Here is a 15,152-nt window from a genome sequence, read left to right on the forward strand (position 1 = left end):
CCTGTATCCTTATAGGGGATGAAGTCGTGGAACACAAATCACAACCATAACTTCTTATAATACCTGACTTGTTCTGTTATTAGTAATGGCATCAACCTGTTGCTAACAGCAGATAAGTGTTCACACAACAGATGCAGTTCTTCTCATGCATGAATATAAGCGTGCACAATTCACTTAGTCATCCAGTGGAAAACTGGAGGTCAGTTTTAACTGTGTATGCACAAGCACATGTATTGGCATACCAGGAGGTTTCTGGTATCTGCCCTGAAGACTTTTCTCTTTATATAAAATAAAAACTGTATGTGTGTCTACACACATGCAAAAAACCTAGGTTTTGTCTGCACACAGCAGCCCTTGCCCCCCTGTATGCCATAGCTACATAACCTGCTGCAAATGCTTATTTCTCCAAGTGGCCTTGTACAGATTCAAAAATCTATTACAGTTCTGAATTCAGTAGTTCTTGCAGTTTCGCTAAGAGTACTAATCTCCAGATCTTTTAAGTCCTAAGGATACTTTAACACTTTCTCTGCACGTAGCTAAAAAAAAAAAAAAAAAAAAAAAAGCAGGCTACAAGAAAAAAACGCATCTCCATCCAAAATCACAGGTATCTCTAGAACCTCTTTACACAAACTCACAAGAAAGGAGCTTTTCTGACAAGAACAGAGAAGGTGGCAGAACAGAGCAGATGGAGCATGTTCTTCTAATCCCACTCCATATTAGTACTGAAAATACAAGGGACTGGGTTTTTCAGTATTTGCTAAACTACTGCTTAAAAATCCCAGAGAAGCACACCAGAATGTGCCTTCTCAGGACCAACAAACCCAAACATGAGCCTTATGAAATGCTCTTTCCCCAGAGCAAAGACCCAGAGATGCAAGAAGCCTTACTGTAAAAGGAGGTGCTGTACAAAACTAAAGCTGAATAATACTTTGCAAAGAGTGGCACATTAGGGCAAAAACTGAACTGCAAGCGCGTTAGGAGAACTCCTGGAGTGAGTTACAGCAGTTGTACTGCTATCAATCTTTGCATTCTTGTGTTGGCAGATTGAATGTAATCCATACCTTACCCAGGAGAAGCTGATCAAGTACTGTCATTCCAAAGGGATCTCTGTGACAGCGTACAGTCCCCTTGGCTCTCCTGACAGGCCATGGTAAGATTGCTTTGTGATTTGTGAGGAAGCTGGCATGGGTTATGCTTGTGACATTGAAGCTACAAGTGCACCCTTCATCGTTTATCTAAATACAGATTTCTGTTCCTGTCTTTCCTCTGTGTAGGGCTAAGCCAGAGGATCCTTCCATCCTGGATGACCCCAAGATCAAAGAGATTGCAACAAAGCACAAAAAAAGCACAGCCCAGGTATGTAGGTGCTGGGCAGGGGTCATCTCTTCCTGTAACATAGGGCAGCTAAGGGCAAAGTAAAGGATGGGCTGGCTCTTCATTCCCTGTCAATTGTGGTGCTCTTCTGTGATGTTAAGTAGCAGTGCACATTTGTTTGCTGTGTGGCCTGCAGTGTATTAGTGCATGCTTGTAAGGGCTGACGATCAACCAGAAGCATTTTCTTGACCCGTCTTGAGATGCTGTCATGATTCAGTTTTCCCACCAAGTCCTATTGCAGAGAATGGAATGTTAATTAAAGTCCAGGTGGGAACTGATTTTCCCAAAACTGGATGGGAAAGGAGGTCCCATGTGAGGCTTCAGCACTTGCCTTTTTGTTCTTCAGGAAGCACTACCTGGGCTGCAGGGACAGGAATGATTTGAAATGCAGCTCTCCAGAAGCAGGTGTAGCAGCCACTGAAGAAGCTCTGCTTCTTCCAAAACAGGAGGAATGACTTGTTTTTCTATTCTTCTAGGTTCTCCTTCGCTTCCAGATCCAGAGAAACGTGATTGTGATTCCCAAGTCTGTCACTCCACAGCGCATTGTTGAGAACTCCAAGGTGAGACGTTACAAGTGTCCTGGGTGCACAGCATGTTCAGGGATGTTGTGGCTTCCCCCTGCAAAGCCCTCCTCCTAAGGCAAGAGGATTTTTTGCTTACAGTTTCTGATTTGTTCAGAGAGGTGGTTTCCAGCTGTTTTTCTTGTTAGGTGTTTGACTTTGAATTGACTAAAGAGGAGATGGCAACTATTTGCAGCTTTAACAGAAACTGGAGAGCATATACAATGAGCACGTAAGTGGTAGCGTTCAGTATTTGTTTTTTCCAAACCCTTAAGTCCTGAACACTGTATACACTGAGACATTGCATCTAAAAATTGTCTTGAATACTGAGAGCCTAAGCCACTGGCAAAGGGGCTCGGGTGTTCCCAGTGTAGAAATGGCATGCACTATCCAGGAAAGCAAATATGGAACAAATCCATTCTACAGTGATGTAATTCAGATCCTGCCTTGATGGCTCCCCTAAGCACATACTACAGTTTGATATATTAAATTAAAACAGAAAAAAAATAAAATAAAAAGATGGCTGAAATGGATCTCTTTATTCCCTTCAGGTCCAAAACTCACAAGGAGTACCCTTTCAACGCAGAATACTGAAGATGGGTCATATCCTGCCCTCATATTCTTCAGGGCTTGGTCTGATATTCTTCCTACCTATTATCTAGCTTTCTTACTGCATCCTCTCCTCCTGGAGCCAGTGAAGTCACAGGATATGTATTCAGTGATTTGTTGTGGTGGCTTTTCTTTTTTTGAAATAAGGACACAGTAAAATTTTTCTGAAGAGCAAAATGTGTGCTGTAATAATTCTCTGCCAAAATGTGGAATTAAAGAGAAAACAGGGAGAGACACATATACACATCCACACTTGCACTTCATCTTTTATCAACAGGTTAAGAAGGATAATCTCTGAGAAATGTGAACTAAAGACTACCTTCCTTAGGATGAGTGAGACAGCTAGGAGTTTTACCACTCCAAAACTAACTAGATTTTGGTTTTTTACTATTCATTCCTCTCAAAAAAAAAAGAAAATTGTATGCAGAAAACATACAGATGCATACTGGACACTGTTTTTACAGAGACTTTCTCCTATATATTAAAATAAAATAGCAATGTGGGTTTTGGATACAACAAAATTTCAGGAAGTCCTTAAGATTATTGCTAGTTGTGATACTTTATTCTTACATGGAAAATTGTTGAGAAGCAAAAAAAAAACCAAACAGCCCAGAACTTGTACCTGCCATTTCATTCAATTTCCCAGTTTTAAGAAAAACTAATCTTTAAATGGAATGATGGAATAGAAGATTCTTGCTTGATCAAAAAGGTCTTTGTTTGAAAGTGTGAGCATTTATGCTCTTGCCTGGATCTTATAGCTGGAAGTGACACAGGATGCTACATCAGATACTATCTGATTTCAGGAATTTATTTCTATCTGTACGAGTTCCATTGTTTCTAAATTCAATATTCTGCCTGTTTGCAGGTAAAACTGTTTGACGGTTTGCTCGTTAGGGGGTTTTGTTAGATTGTTTTGTTGTTGTTGGTTTTTTTTCAAACTAAAACTTCCAGAAGAAGGTAATACACAAGTCCCTGGGCCAGGAACAAAATGTGGCAGAAGGATGCAGTACAAATATATTTAGTCTTTCTGTACAGAATTACTAGACAGATGTTAGCCTGTTGCAGCCAAAAGAAAGAAGAATTTCCTTGCTGTTCTGATTTTTAAGACCGTTTGTATTTCAGACCCACTCTGCACAGCTGTACTTGGCATTTGCTCCTAAGTCACAGCCAGATGCCACAAAGTCTCTCTGCTGGAGAATCATCTTCCCCCAACTTCACATACTGATCTCAGGACCAACCTCTAAGCTCCACTGAGAGCCAAGGGAGATTTGGGCAAAACCCTTCAGCACCATCCCTTGCATCCACGGCAGCAGCTGCCCTGGGTTCAGACCCAACTTGCTTTTTAGGCTCTCTAGTCCTCACTCACCCTATCTCCTGTGAACAAAGGTGAAATACGCACGGGTCAGCTGCAGTCACCTGCACTTCGGGGACGCGGATCCTCCCCAGGACAACGAAGCCACTCGGCACTTTCCCCTGCGGGCACCAGAGGGCAGACAGTCCTCAGAGGAGACCCGCGTTGCTCCCTCCCCACCAGCTACCAGCCCCCGAAATTCAGCCACGGCCCCCGCGGTGCCGGGGGGCATTTCACATGCCACGCACCCCGGGTGTCTGCCCCTCCTCGCTGAGCCCAAACCACTGGCCCCCTCACCGGCCCTGCCAGCCCCGGGGGCTAACTCCCCAGGCAGCACCGAGCGCTCTGAGCCTGGGGCACCCAGCCCAGGACAGGTACTCGGCAATTCTAGCCTGTCCCACTCCAACCACTTGCTCTGGCAACCCCCTTCAAGCCGGCCGCTCCCACCCGCTACTGCCCTGGCTCCACAGCCCCAGGGATGTGGCTTGGGGCTCCCAGCCCTCCTGCAGCAGTGGAGGCTTGCCCACCCCCATGGGGAGCAGCAAGGCCTCAGCCCACCAACCCCTTAGGCCTCTTCACCTCCAGCAGATTCTGGCCCCAGAGGGCACAGTACAGAGACACAAGTCCCAGCAACCCAGTGACGGCAGAGCTGGGCACCTATGCTCTTCACATAGCCCTACATGCACAGGAGCATAGCTAACACAGGGGAGATGTGCAAGGGTACCTCTCAAGGAATGCATCCCCAAACCTTCTCATCTGACACTCAAGCCATCAAAACAGTCAAGCCTCCTTTAACAACACTGGGTGAAATCAGGAAGTATTTGCTTTTCTGGTTGTGTCACCTTTCTGTTTGCTCCTACTGGGCAGGTGACCCAAGGCACAATCACCAGCTGATGCAAGTGTGCACCACTTCTGTAATTTCATTCTGAGCAGAGGACTGTTGAGAGAGTGCTTATGCTCTGGGGAACAGCACTCCCATCTCCAAAGGCCTACTTAACCCTGCAATCCAGGCTGCCTGAAAGGGCTTTGTTTTTATTTTACCATCAGTCCTCAGTTTCACTCCAGAGGTGCCAGGGTCCCCCTCTGAGGCAAACACTTAAGACCCCTTGCTGCTCCTGTGGCTGCAGCCTGGCCTACCTGGCACACACAGCTTCTGGCCAACTCAGAGCTACTAACTATTCACTTCTGACCAAAGGCCTCCCTTTGCCCTGAGCACTTGTTAGTGCAGACTACTCTAATAAAGATCATCAGCCTGATTCCCCGACTCTGCTAAGCAGTCATGGTCCCTCTGAAGCCCCGTTAGCAGCAGCAAGCCCCAACACACAGCTGTGTCACAGCAGCACACCTCTCTCCCATGTTTCACAGCCAACCCCCCAGCAGCTCCCCAGCCCGTGCTTTTCGATCGTGTGTGTGGAGACAACACTACACCAGGCCACTGGGTCATGGGCTTGGGGGACCTATCTACACCTTCCTAAACACCTTCCCACCCAGCAATGGTCTCCCCAGGTCCCACCATTGTCCAGGTTTTCATACACTCTCTGCACTCACTCCTGCACACACAACAGTCGTGCCAATAGTACCACCATGCAGTCCCACAGCCAGGATCATGGCTCCTTCCAGAGTCCCTCTCATTACTCCATTTCTGGGCCATGACAGAGCTGGGTGTACCACACATTCTCCAATAGCTACCATTCCAGGCAAAACAGTCTCATCTCAGGGAAATCTAACCTGATTTTTGGCCAATTAACATAAACACCATTTTACCAATCCAGGTACTGAGGGGAGAAAAACAAACACAAAAAACCAAACTTTAGTAAATGCCTTTCTCCCCCTTCCCCAGACTGTTTAAGCCAAACACCAATCCTCCTGAGCTGCCCTCCCTATCCCCTGGCAGGGGAGCTGAGGGGGGAGGACACACACGCTCTTTCCATGGCTGGCGATACCAGTTTCAGAGCTGGCCAGATGCGGTTCTGACCAGCCCTGGGGCAGTTTCTGGTTGCCGTCTGCCTAGGTCTCCCCTGCAGAGCTAAACCTGCCCTTCTCATGCAGTTACTGCAGCAAGCAGTGGGGAAGATTCTTCAGCGCTTGGCTGGGCCCAGGGCATGTTTTTTAAGCAGATGGAATTAATGGACAAATACTAGTGCAAAGAGGAAAAGCCTCATCAACTCTGAGAAGATGAGAAATCCACCAAAATATGCTCCTGGCTTAGCCTGAGTTCAGAGCAAGAGGCTGAGGCATTCTACAGATGAGTTCAGCCAAGACCCTCAGAAGTGCCTCCTGGCACCCAGAGATTGAACTGGAGCACCCCACTGAGCAAGATGAACCTTCCTTTTCCAAGGCTCCAAGGAAGAGACAAATTCCCATTGCCCTTCCCTGGGATTCGAGCTTGAAAACCACAAGGCTTCACCTCAAAACACTGGCTTTCACACCGTATCTGTCAGTACCCCTAAAGCTGCAGCTCTCCCCTTGCGAGTTGAGGTGATCACCACTCTGCCACCTCCTTACTTTGCCTTTGTGCTTTTCAGCAGGCCACAGGGTCTCTGCTGGTAAAGTCTGCTTCCATGAGGAAATACCAACTTTCATTACTTTGGACCCTGTTCTTCTCAGATACCAAACACCGCTGGACTCCAAAGTCACAACTTGTGGTGAAATTGCAATTACTAAATGCCAAGTCAGCAAAACAAACAAAAAAACCCTCATGATACTGCACATCCGGTCTTGGTGCAAAACCTCACACATAGACCCAAGAAAAAGAAAAAAAAAACAAAAAACCCCTTCCTCCTCCTTGCTGTTCCTCACTGCCAGCTTTCACCATAAAAAAACAAGAGCTGGTTTTGTTATTATCAAGGACACAGCTCACAAGATTCACCAGGCTGGCTGTCCCTGAGTGACACATGCAGTACTTCTGCTTCCCCCAAGGCCCTGCCGCCATGTGACAGCCCCTGCCTGGCCTTTGGGAGAGATAAACAGCAAAAAGGCAACGTGCCTTGCAGCTGGGAGGGAAACCTCTCCCACGGACAAGAGCAAAACAGCAAAAACAAAATACAGAGCTTCTGCCTAAAAGCTCTTGTGACAAGACAGAGGTATCTCTCTGACAAGAAACCGCCAGGGAAAACCGAGCCCGCACGGTAAAGTGATAAGCACCAAGTTATGTAACGGCCTTGTGATCCAAGTGAAAACACATCGCATCCTGCCGGGGACATTAGAGAGGAAAACCAACCACCTTGCCGGCCCTCAGTTAAATGAAGCAAAAAAAAAAGAAAAAAACAGCAAGCTGCAGAGAGCACGGGCCTCTGCCGTGGGAGAGGCACCTGGAGCATATGCTCACACCTGAAGAAACTCTCCACGTGTGAATAAGCAGCAAAGCCTTCCGGGCGGTTTGGTTTTTTCCACTGCACTGCCACCTCTTCAGCAGAACAGCGCACACTTGTCTGCAAAAAAATCTCCAAGCCAGTTTCTGGCAGATTACTGGACACCTACCACGTATCGTTACAGTCGTGCGTTTTATTCCGAAATGCCCTCAGCACCTCCCTAAAGGTGGGGGGGACAATTTGGTCATTGTGTCACTCGTTTAAAAGTCGCTGTTCCTCTTCCCCAACTCTCCCAACGTTCAAAATACCGTTCTTGTGTAAAATGCACTTGACCCTAAACTACTCCTCAGGCCGCCCTCAACCTTCCCCCGAAGTGGGAGCCGCGTTTGTCCCGCCTGGAGCGGGGAAGGGGGTGCTGCCTCCCCTCCGGAGCCAGGCACAGGGAGGTTTCTCCAGCCATCTCGCCTCACCAGCACACGGAGTCACAGGGCCCCTGGGGCCAGCCCAGGCTGCCATCCCTGCCGTGGGGACAGGCTGCTCCAGCCAGAGGGCTCAGCCCTTGCCCAGCCCGTGGCTCGCAGCCCGCAGGGTGACACCTTCTCCGTCACGTCCCCACCCCGGGGATGCCCGAGAGGGGGTGTCCAGGCACCGAGGTGCAGCGGGAGAGCCACGACCCGGCCGCAGAGGCACGGCCGGGCCCCGCGCACAGCACCTGCCCTGGGAAGCTAGCGCAGCCAAGCCCGCTCTGACACACCCCGGGTGGCTGCGGGAGGCTCGGCCCGGCACCGGCGCTGCCGGACGTGACCCCCTCCCTCCCTCCCTCCCGCCCGCAGCCTCGGCCCCGGGCCCCCAAGGGGCTGCTCGAGGCCCCGGGCTCGGCAGCTGCGCTCCGGGGGACGGCGCTGGCACCGCCCGCCGCCCCTGGCCGCGCCGCGGGGCGGGCCCGGCCGCTATTAAAGACGCTGGGCGGGCGGCTGGTGCGGCGCTGCTGCTGGGCGGTGCGGGAGGCCATGGCGACCTGCGTGCAGCTGAACACCGGGGCCAAAATGCCCATCCTGGGGCTGGGCACATGGAAGGTAACGGGGCCGCCGCCCCCTGTTCCGCCGGCGGCAGGAGGGCGGCCGTGCCCAGCCCTGGCCGTGCCCAGCCTTGGCCGTGCCCAGCCCTGGCCGCGCCCGCTGCCGCCGCTGCGGGACCTGCGTCTGTTCCCGGCCCCGCGCCGGGGGGAGAGGGAGAGGGAGAGCGGCCGGGGCTGGCCCGGGATCTGCGGCGCGGCCGTGCCCGCCGGGGCTCAGGCCGGGCGGGGCCCGTCCCCACCGCTACCCCGGGCTGGGGCGCCGCGCTCCCGATGCCATCAGCAGCCTGCCCGGGCTCCCTCCCGCGGCTGCGGCGCCTGGCAGCGGGGGCCCCTCTCTGCCCGCCCGCCCCTCCAGCCGCCCGAGCTCCGCGGCAGGCTCTGCCGAGGCCCTGAGGCCCTCCCGCTGGGCCGAGGCCCCGGGCTGGCCGCTGCTGCTGGCGCTTCTCCCCCGAGAAGCGGCGCGGGGCAGTGGGGCGGCCTTGGCCCGGCTCTGGAGAACTGTCCTGGTGCTGGGGCTGGGTTCTGCGGAGCTGTTGGGCCGAGCCCTGCCTGGGAGCGGGGGCAGAGAAGCGCCTGGAGGCTGGTCCTGCCCTCGGGACCCTGTGCTTGACGTGTGTACAGACTCAAGAATGTCGCAGGGAAAGCGAAGAGCTTTTCTTATGCTGTTGGTGGTTTCTTGATTTGATTTATTGGGGGATTGTTGTGGCTTTATTAATTTTTGTCTTGCTTGGAAAAGGTTCTGCAATATATATGGATTAGAGCTTCTTGGATATTATTTTTTCAGTCCCCACCAGGGAAAGTAGCAGCTGCAGTGATGGCTGCCATCGATGCTGGGTACCGGCACTTTGACTGCGCCTACGTGTACCAGAATGAGAATGAGGTTGGGGAAGGGATCCAGCAGAAAATCAAGGAAGGTGTTGTGAAACGCGAGGATCTCTTTGTTGTTAGTAAGGTAAGGATACCACACCTCTTTTTTCATAATAACCCACTTGTTCCTTACTTTCTTACTCTGTGGCGTAGCACGTAACGATTGAGAATATCATTTGGGCTGCTCCTGAGACAAGCTTCCTCCTTTTCCTCATCCTGTTTGGAGAATTATGCAGTGTATGTGTCCCTAACATGGCTTTTGGACTTGATGATTTTGAAGGTCTTTTCCAACCAAAACGGTCCTGTGATGTTTTGAACTTTTCCTGGCATGAAGCTATGCTGTCCTCTTTCATGTAGTATCTAATATTCTAGTAGGTGGCTTTTAAAGAAAGTCTTAATTAATGGAACCAGGCTGTTTTTGCTGTCTGCCATGACAGCATTCAGCTGTGTGCTGTTACTGCATGTTCTGCCCTCAGTATCACGGGCCAGCCTTGCTCACAGAGCAAGCCTTATTTGATTATCGTTGAGATGACCTAGTTCCACATCACCTTTCCAAAGGGGACAGTCACTCTCCTGAACAGGAGAGAAGGGCTTAAAGAGTTTTAACTTTGGAAGTCACCATGTGCCTTGGCTTTATGTCTCTAGCTGTGGTGCACATTTCATGAAAAGCCTCTGGTGAAGGGAGCCTGCCAGAAGACTCTTGCTTCCCTGAAACTGGATTACCTGGATCTCTATCTCATCCACTGGCCTCTTGGTTTTAAGGTACAGTAAGAGCAATGTGCTTGGCTTTCTTTGTGGCTGGCAGTTTTTAAAGAGCTGTATGGCTTTGCAGCCCAACTGATACAGATCATCATGTGTCTGTTGTGTACCAGCACTGCTCTGGTGCTCAGCTTTACTCTGGCTGTGGGAACCAGGCTGTTGATCCCTACCTCTGAGATTCCTGCTTGCACAGTATCCTCTGCCCTTTTGATTGTGGAAGGGGTAGACCTTAAGCTAGGGGTGGGTTTCTCTCCGGCAAGCATAAGTCATATTGCTCTCCGTTTGGTTATTGTCTGTGTGTAGTCCTGTACAAATCCTAAGTATGCATAGCTGACAATGATGTGGTTCTCTCTTTGTGAGAAGGAGAGCTGTGCTTTCCTGCCTGACAGGTTTTTTTTGTTGTTGTTTTTTTTCCTCTGCGTGTACTGGAATCACAGAACAAGAGAATGTTTCTGTCTTCCACTTCTGTCTTTAATCACTGAGTTCTTTAATACAGTACAGATTGAACTGACCTTTGCTGTAGGAGCCTTAGTGTTCCACAGACCTTGGATTTCAAAAGGTGAAGCTTTTTAGTTCCTAGCTTATACTGACTGCATGCAAAGAAACTGATGTCTTGGTTTGAGTATTTCTAAGCTTAGTGTTTCTGTTAAAGCTTGATCAAAACCTTCATTTTACTTGTTGTTCCTGAGATCACCTGTTTTTCATAGCATCTGTATTTTTGAAATGAGTTTCATATGGTCAGAACTATCAAAGTGAAAGTGTGTTGTGGTGTAATGAGGTATCAGTAGAAAACGACTGGCTTTGAATTAAGTTGATACCTGGCATGTAGTCCTAACTGGGACACGGGCTGTTTTCACATTCCCTATGCCAGCAGCTTAAACAATGAGTCTCCCCATGAAGGACCTGTCAGCAGATCTGGTCTGATACAGATTGAACATGTTCTAAATCCTAAGTGGATCCTTAATTAATAAAACTATTTAATTGAACACTTCATTATGTCCATGTAAGAACTGTATTTTTGTAATACAGAAAGTAAGCTTGTAAACTGGCTGTAGTTTTCCAAGTGGGGAGTTATGTTTCACCATATGTTTTTCTATGAGCCAGAGGACAAGTGTGTCCAGTAGAAGTACCTGTCCTTATTGGGATGTCTGTGGGCAAGAATGCCATAATCCCACATGAAAGCAAAAGAAAAGACTGAAGAATGTAGATAATGAACTCTAGTGTTATTTCATACATACATAAATAAGAAGTGTTAGTATGTCCTGTAGTAGGAGTTTGTAGTACCATGCTTTTCAGCTGGTGTTAACTTCCCACCAAGGAGTGTTTCAAACACTTTCTTTGTCACTGACAGGCAGGAGAGGAGCTGTTTCCCACAGATGACAAAGGCATGTCAATATCCAGCAACACAGACATTCGACACACATGGGAGGTAAGTTCAGCCACAGCAGGAGAACAGTGTCTTCTGTCCTCCTTGGCAGTCTCTTCCATGTTTTCCTTATCTTCAGCAGCCTAAATTGTCTCCATGTAGGACTGCTTGGAATGACTCACCAGTACAACAGTGGCTTGGTATCATTATTTTCTACTTCTAACTTCTGATTTTCCAGAACCTCAAAGAATTAATCTTTGAGCTTTTGTGAGATGAGAAATGTGGCACAAATATACTACTACTCTTTTTTCCTCAAACTTGAACTCTGAATGTTTCTTTTGTGTTTCTCATGAGGGAAATAAGCCATGTCAGAAAGAATGTGTTCTTCAGGCCCTGTCTTGTACACTGGATTTTGCTTCTCTTTGTGTTAGGCCATGGAAGAGCTGGTGGATGCTGGTCTGGTAAAAGCCATTGGAATCTCCAACTTTAACCATGACCAGATTGAAAGAATCTTGAACAAACCAGGACTGAAGTACAAGCCTGCAAATAACCAGGTAAGCTGCTGTCACTGCAGGTAAATGTTTGAGTGGTGTTGCATGGTTGTTTGATTGTTCTTTAAGAAGTCTTACTAAGAACTAAGATTATAGAAAGAGAACAGAGTAGACACAGTATGTTTTCTCAGTCCCACGCTTTAACTACTTCTGGATGCACAAGGTGCTGCTTTTTTATGGACTTTCTGTACTACTATTTGGAAATCTGTCCAGGAGCAACTCCAGAATCCCTTTGGGTTGGTGGAGCATGACATAGAGTAGTTTTAAAAACTTCCTTTAGGTGAAGTAGAACTTGGTGTGTGTGTGTGCGTATATATGAGGACCTAACAGAATTAGATTATTTTTGTGCAACTCTTTGGCAGAAAGGTCAATTCCTGTTGCTGATAACTGAGGGAACTGAACAGGAACATGCTTTAGGGACTGCTTACAGACTTAATGAGGGTTGGGAGGAAGGAGGAAATGGAGTTGCAAGGTAGGCCATTGCATAGAAATGTCCAGGTCTATAGACAGCACTTGAATAAAATTTAGGAAAATTCAGATGGCAGGAGACCTTGGGAGATAATCTGCTGTAGTTCACAACTCAGAGCAGCATCAGCTGCAAGATCAAATGAGGCTGCCCAGGCTTTTAGCCAGCTTGAAAACCTAAAAGGATGGAGACTTTACAGCCTCTCTAGCTGGTGTGTTTCACTGCCTGACCTCCTGCCTTGGGTGTATGGAGAAGGGATGGAGTTGTCTTATGTTCAGTCTTAACCTCTCTTGTTTCAACTTCTGCCTGTTGTCTGTTGTCCTTCCACCATACAACACTGAAGAGTTTTGTTTGTCTTTGGATGGCCTCATTTTAGGTATTGAAAGCTAGGAGACCTTCTCCAAGCTGAACAAGCCCAGCTTCCTCAGCCTTTCCCAATATAGGAGGTTCTGCAGTCTTGAGCTGTCCTGGTGGCCCTCTGCTGAAGTAACCACTTCTCATTTTTAGCTCTACAGAGGGCACTGGGAGGGGGAAAACTGGACACAGTATTGTAAAGGTGGTCTGACAAGTGCTGAGTAGTGGCAGATAATCACTTTCCACAATGTACTGGCTGTGTTCCTGCTGCCAGGGCTCACTACTGGCTTGTGTTCAGCTCAGCCTGCTATGGCCCCTAGGTTGTTTCTAGCAGTTGCTTTCCAGTCAGGCTCCATTCTGTCTTATTGCCAGGGACTTCTGCTTCCCAGGTGTAGGGCTTTGTGCGTAGCCTTGTTGAATTTCATAAAGCTTTTGTTGGCCTGTTCTTCTGCCTGAGGGGTTCCCTCTGAAGTGGCAGCCCTGCCCTTGGGTGTATTGACCAGTGCTCCCCCAGTCTGGCATTCTCTACTGTGTATTTTCATTATTGGTTTAGAAGTATTTTTAGGTTAATTAGTAGAAGTCTTATGATAGCTTTCAACATCTGCCACACCTCATTGCCACAGTCACTGTACTTGATCATTGTCCTTGTCTCTTGCATAGGGACACTGACCTTGTGTCTCTCACACGTGCAAAAGTTCTCAAGCTCTCTGATGACTATAATCAAGTTAAGCTCAGAGCAATGGGTCTTTGGTCCCTGTCCTTCAAAACTTACTGCTTCTGAAGAAACACTTGTAAGCCTGAAAGCTTCTGTCACTGACTAGTTGACCTAATAGTAATGGAGCTTCCAGCAGGCACTTTCTCTATGCAGATGTTCCATGCATAATCCAGTAATCCCCTGTATTTAGTGTCATTCCCATTCTTAATTTGAATGCATACACATCAGCTTAATTTGTGGGGAGAAATTGGTCAAGGTAGTAATTACATGACAATTATACTAGTACTTAGTTCAGCGAGGAAATATGAGTTTTAAGTATTTGATCATTATCTCACAGTAGGGGTCTCAATAGTTTAAGGTATTTATTTAAATGTGCATAATAGACTCTTCACCTGGTCCAAATATAAGACTAGATAATGTAGTTCAGAAGCTTTTTCAACTTGGGTGCTAGTGGACAGGCAAGGATGACCTTGCCTTGCTTATATTGCATACATTCTACCTGTTGAATATTGGAGAAAATAATCAGATACTGTTACTCTCACACAGCTCTGTTTTTGGAGCTGGTGAAGAAAAGGAAGTATAATCTGTCCCAAAAACTAAGTTACGTGACCTGCTGTCCAGTATTCCAACATGCCTCAGAAGGGAAGCAGCCATCTTCTGCTAACAGCAAGCAGCTAGAACCACAAATAAATAACTCAAGGCTGTAAACTGATCCCATGTTTTGCACTCCCTTGTTCCACTTGCCAGCAGCACAGGTTCCCAGGCACTTCCCTCAGAATGCAGCAGCAGCCTGCAGAAGGTTGAAATGACAGCGTAGTCAGAAAGATTCTTGATGTTATCAGCTGAAATAAAAGTAGTGGTCCATGGTGTGGAACTACACTCAGAGTCCCTCTATGCAAAGTACCAAATACTCATGTTCATTCACTTTCACCTGACACATGAATAACTCCTGTTCCATACTGCATATCTCTGCATTAGCTAGGTGGAATACAGGTCCACTGTGAAGAATTTTGTATTCTGCTGTGTAGGTATTCTTGTGGAAGTTCACGGTAAACACACATGCATTTCTAAAAAGTCTATAATGAACAGTAAACTGAAGGTCTAAAATCTGTAGCAGTTAGCCATTCTCACTATTTGTAGACTGCAGTATGGACACAAACCAAATGCAAACACAGGAAACGATACTGATGCTGAAGTTAGTGCAGTAGTTGTAAAAAATAAATATATACATATAGGATGTTTAATCAGGGATGGAAAGAGAACCTTGTATTTTCTGGTCTGCTGTCCTATTGTTATGATTTTACAGTGTATGTTTTACTGAACTGTCCAATTTAAGCAATTATGTAGCTGGTGATTCCATATCTTGCAGATTATATGGATCAGTGAAGTTTTAAGGAATGGTGTTACCTTCCTTGGACCCTTCACTGCAAGGGAAACTGCTAATAGTGGAAAAGGTGGTAAGGGTATACAGAAAACAAAGGCTGTTCAGTATTGCACAGAGTATAAGTTAGAACAAAACTCAGCATTTGATTTGCTTAAACACTAATTTCTGAAACATGTTAAAGCAGTTAAATCACTACCAGTCTTTTTACTCTTACGTTTGCAGGTTGAATGTCATCCATACCTTACCCAGGAGAAGCTGATCAAGTACTGTCAATCCAAAGGGATCTCTGTGACAGCGTACAGTCCCCTTGGCTCTCCTGACAGGCCATGGTAAGATTGCTTTGTGATTTGCAAGGGAGCTGGCATGGATTATGCTTGAAACTTGAGACTACCAATGTGTCATTAATT

At 47.5% G+C, this 15,152-nt stretch overlaps 1 protein-coding gene across 5 annotated transcripts in view; it reads left to right on the top strand.

Annotated features, from left to right (window-relative positions):
• The window catches only part of LOC127396395 (aldo-keto reductase family 1 member B1-like), a 48,090-nt gene that overhangs the window by 29,733 nt on the left and 3,205 nt on the right, over positions 1-15,152 (top strand). For 3 of the 5 annotated variants that reach the window (XM_051644027.1, XM_051644028.1, XM_051644030.1), the window contains 5 exons: positions 1,044-1,150; positions 1,275-1,356; positions 1,851-1,934; positions 2,084-2,166; positions 2,486-2,720. In XM_051644027.1, coding sequence (XP_051499987.1) covers positions 1,044-1,150; positions 1,275-1,356; positions 1,851-1,934; positions 2,084-2,166; positions 2,486-2,528 — 399 coding nt within the window. In that variant the 3' untranslated portion in view covers positions 2,529-2,720. Of the gene's footprint in view, positions 1-1,043; positions 1,151-1,274; positions 1,357-1,850; positions 1,935-2,083; positions 2,167-2,485; positions 2,721-8,158; positions 8,282-9,067; positions 9,236-9,795; positions 9,913-11,260; positions 11,339-11,706; positions 11,830-14,967; positions 15,075-15,152 lie in introns of those variants that run through there. The other 2 variants (XM_051644025.1, XM_051644026.1) reach the window with 2 other exon arrangements.

The sequence above is a fragment of the Apus apus genome, chromosome 1 (assembly GCF_020740795.1).
Source record: "Apus apus isolate bApuApu2 chromosome 1, bApuApu2.pri.cur, whole genome shotgun sequence".
NCBI lineage: Eukaryota > Metazoa > Chordata > Aves > Apodiformes > Apodidae > Apus > Apus apus.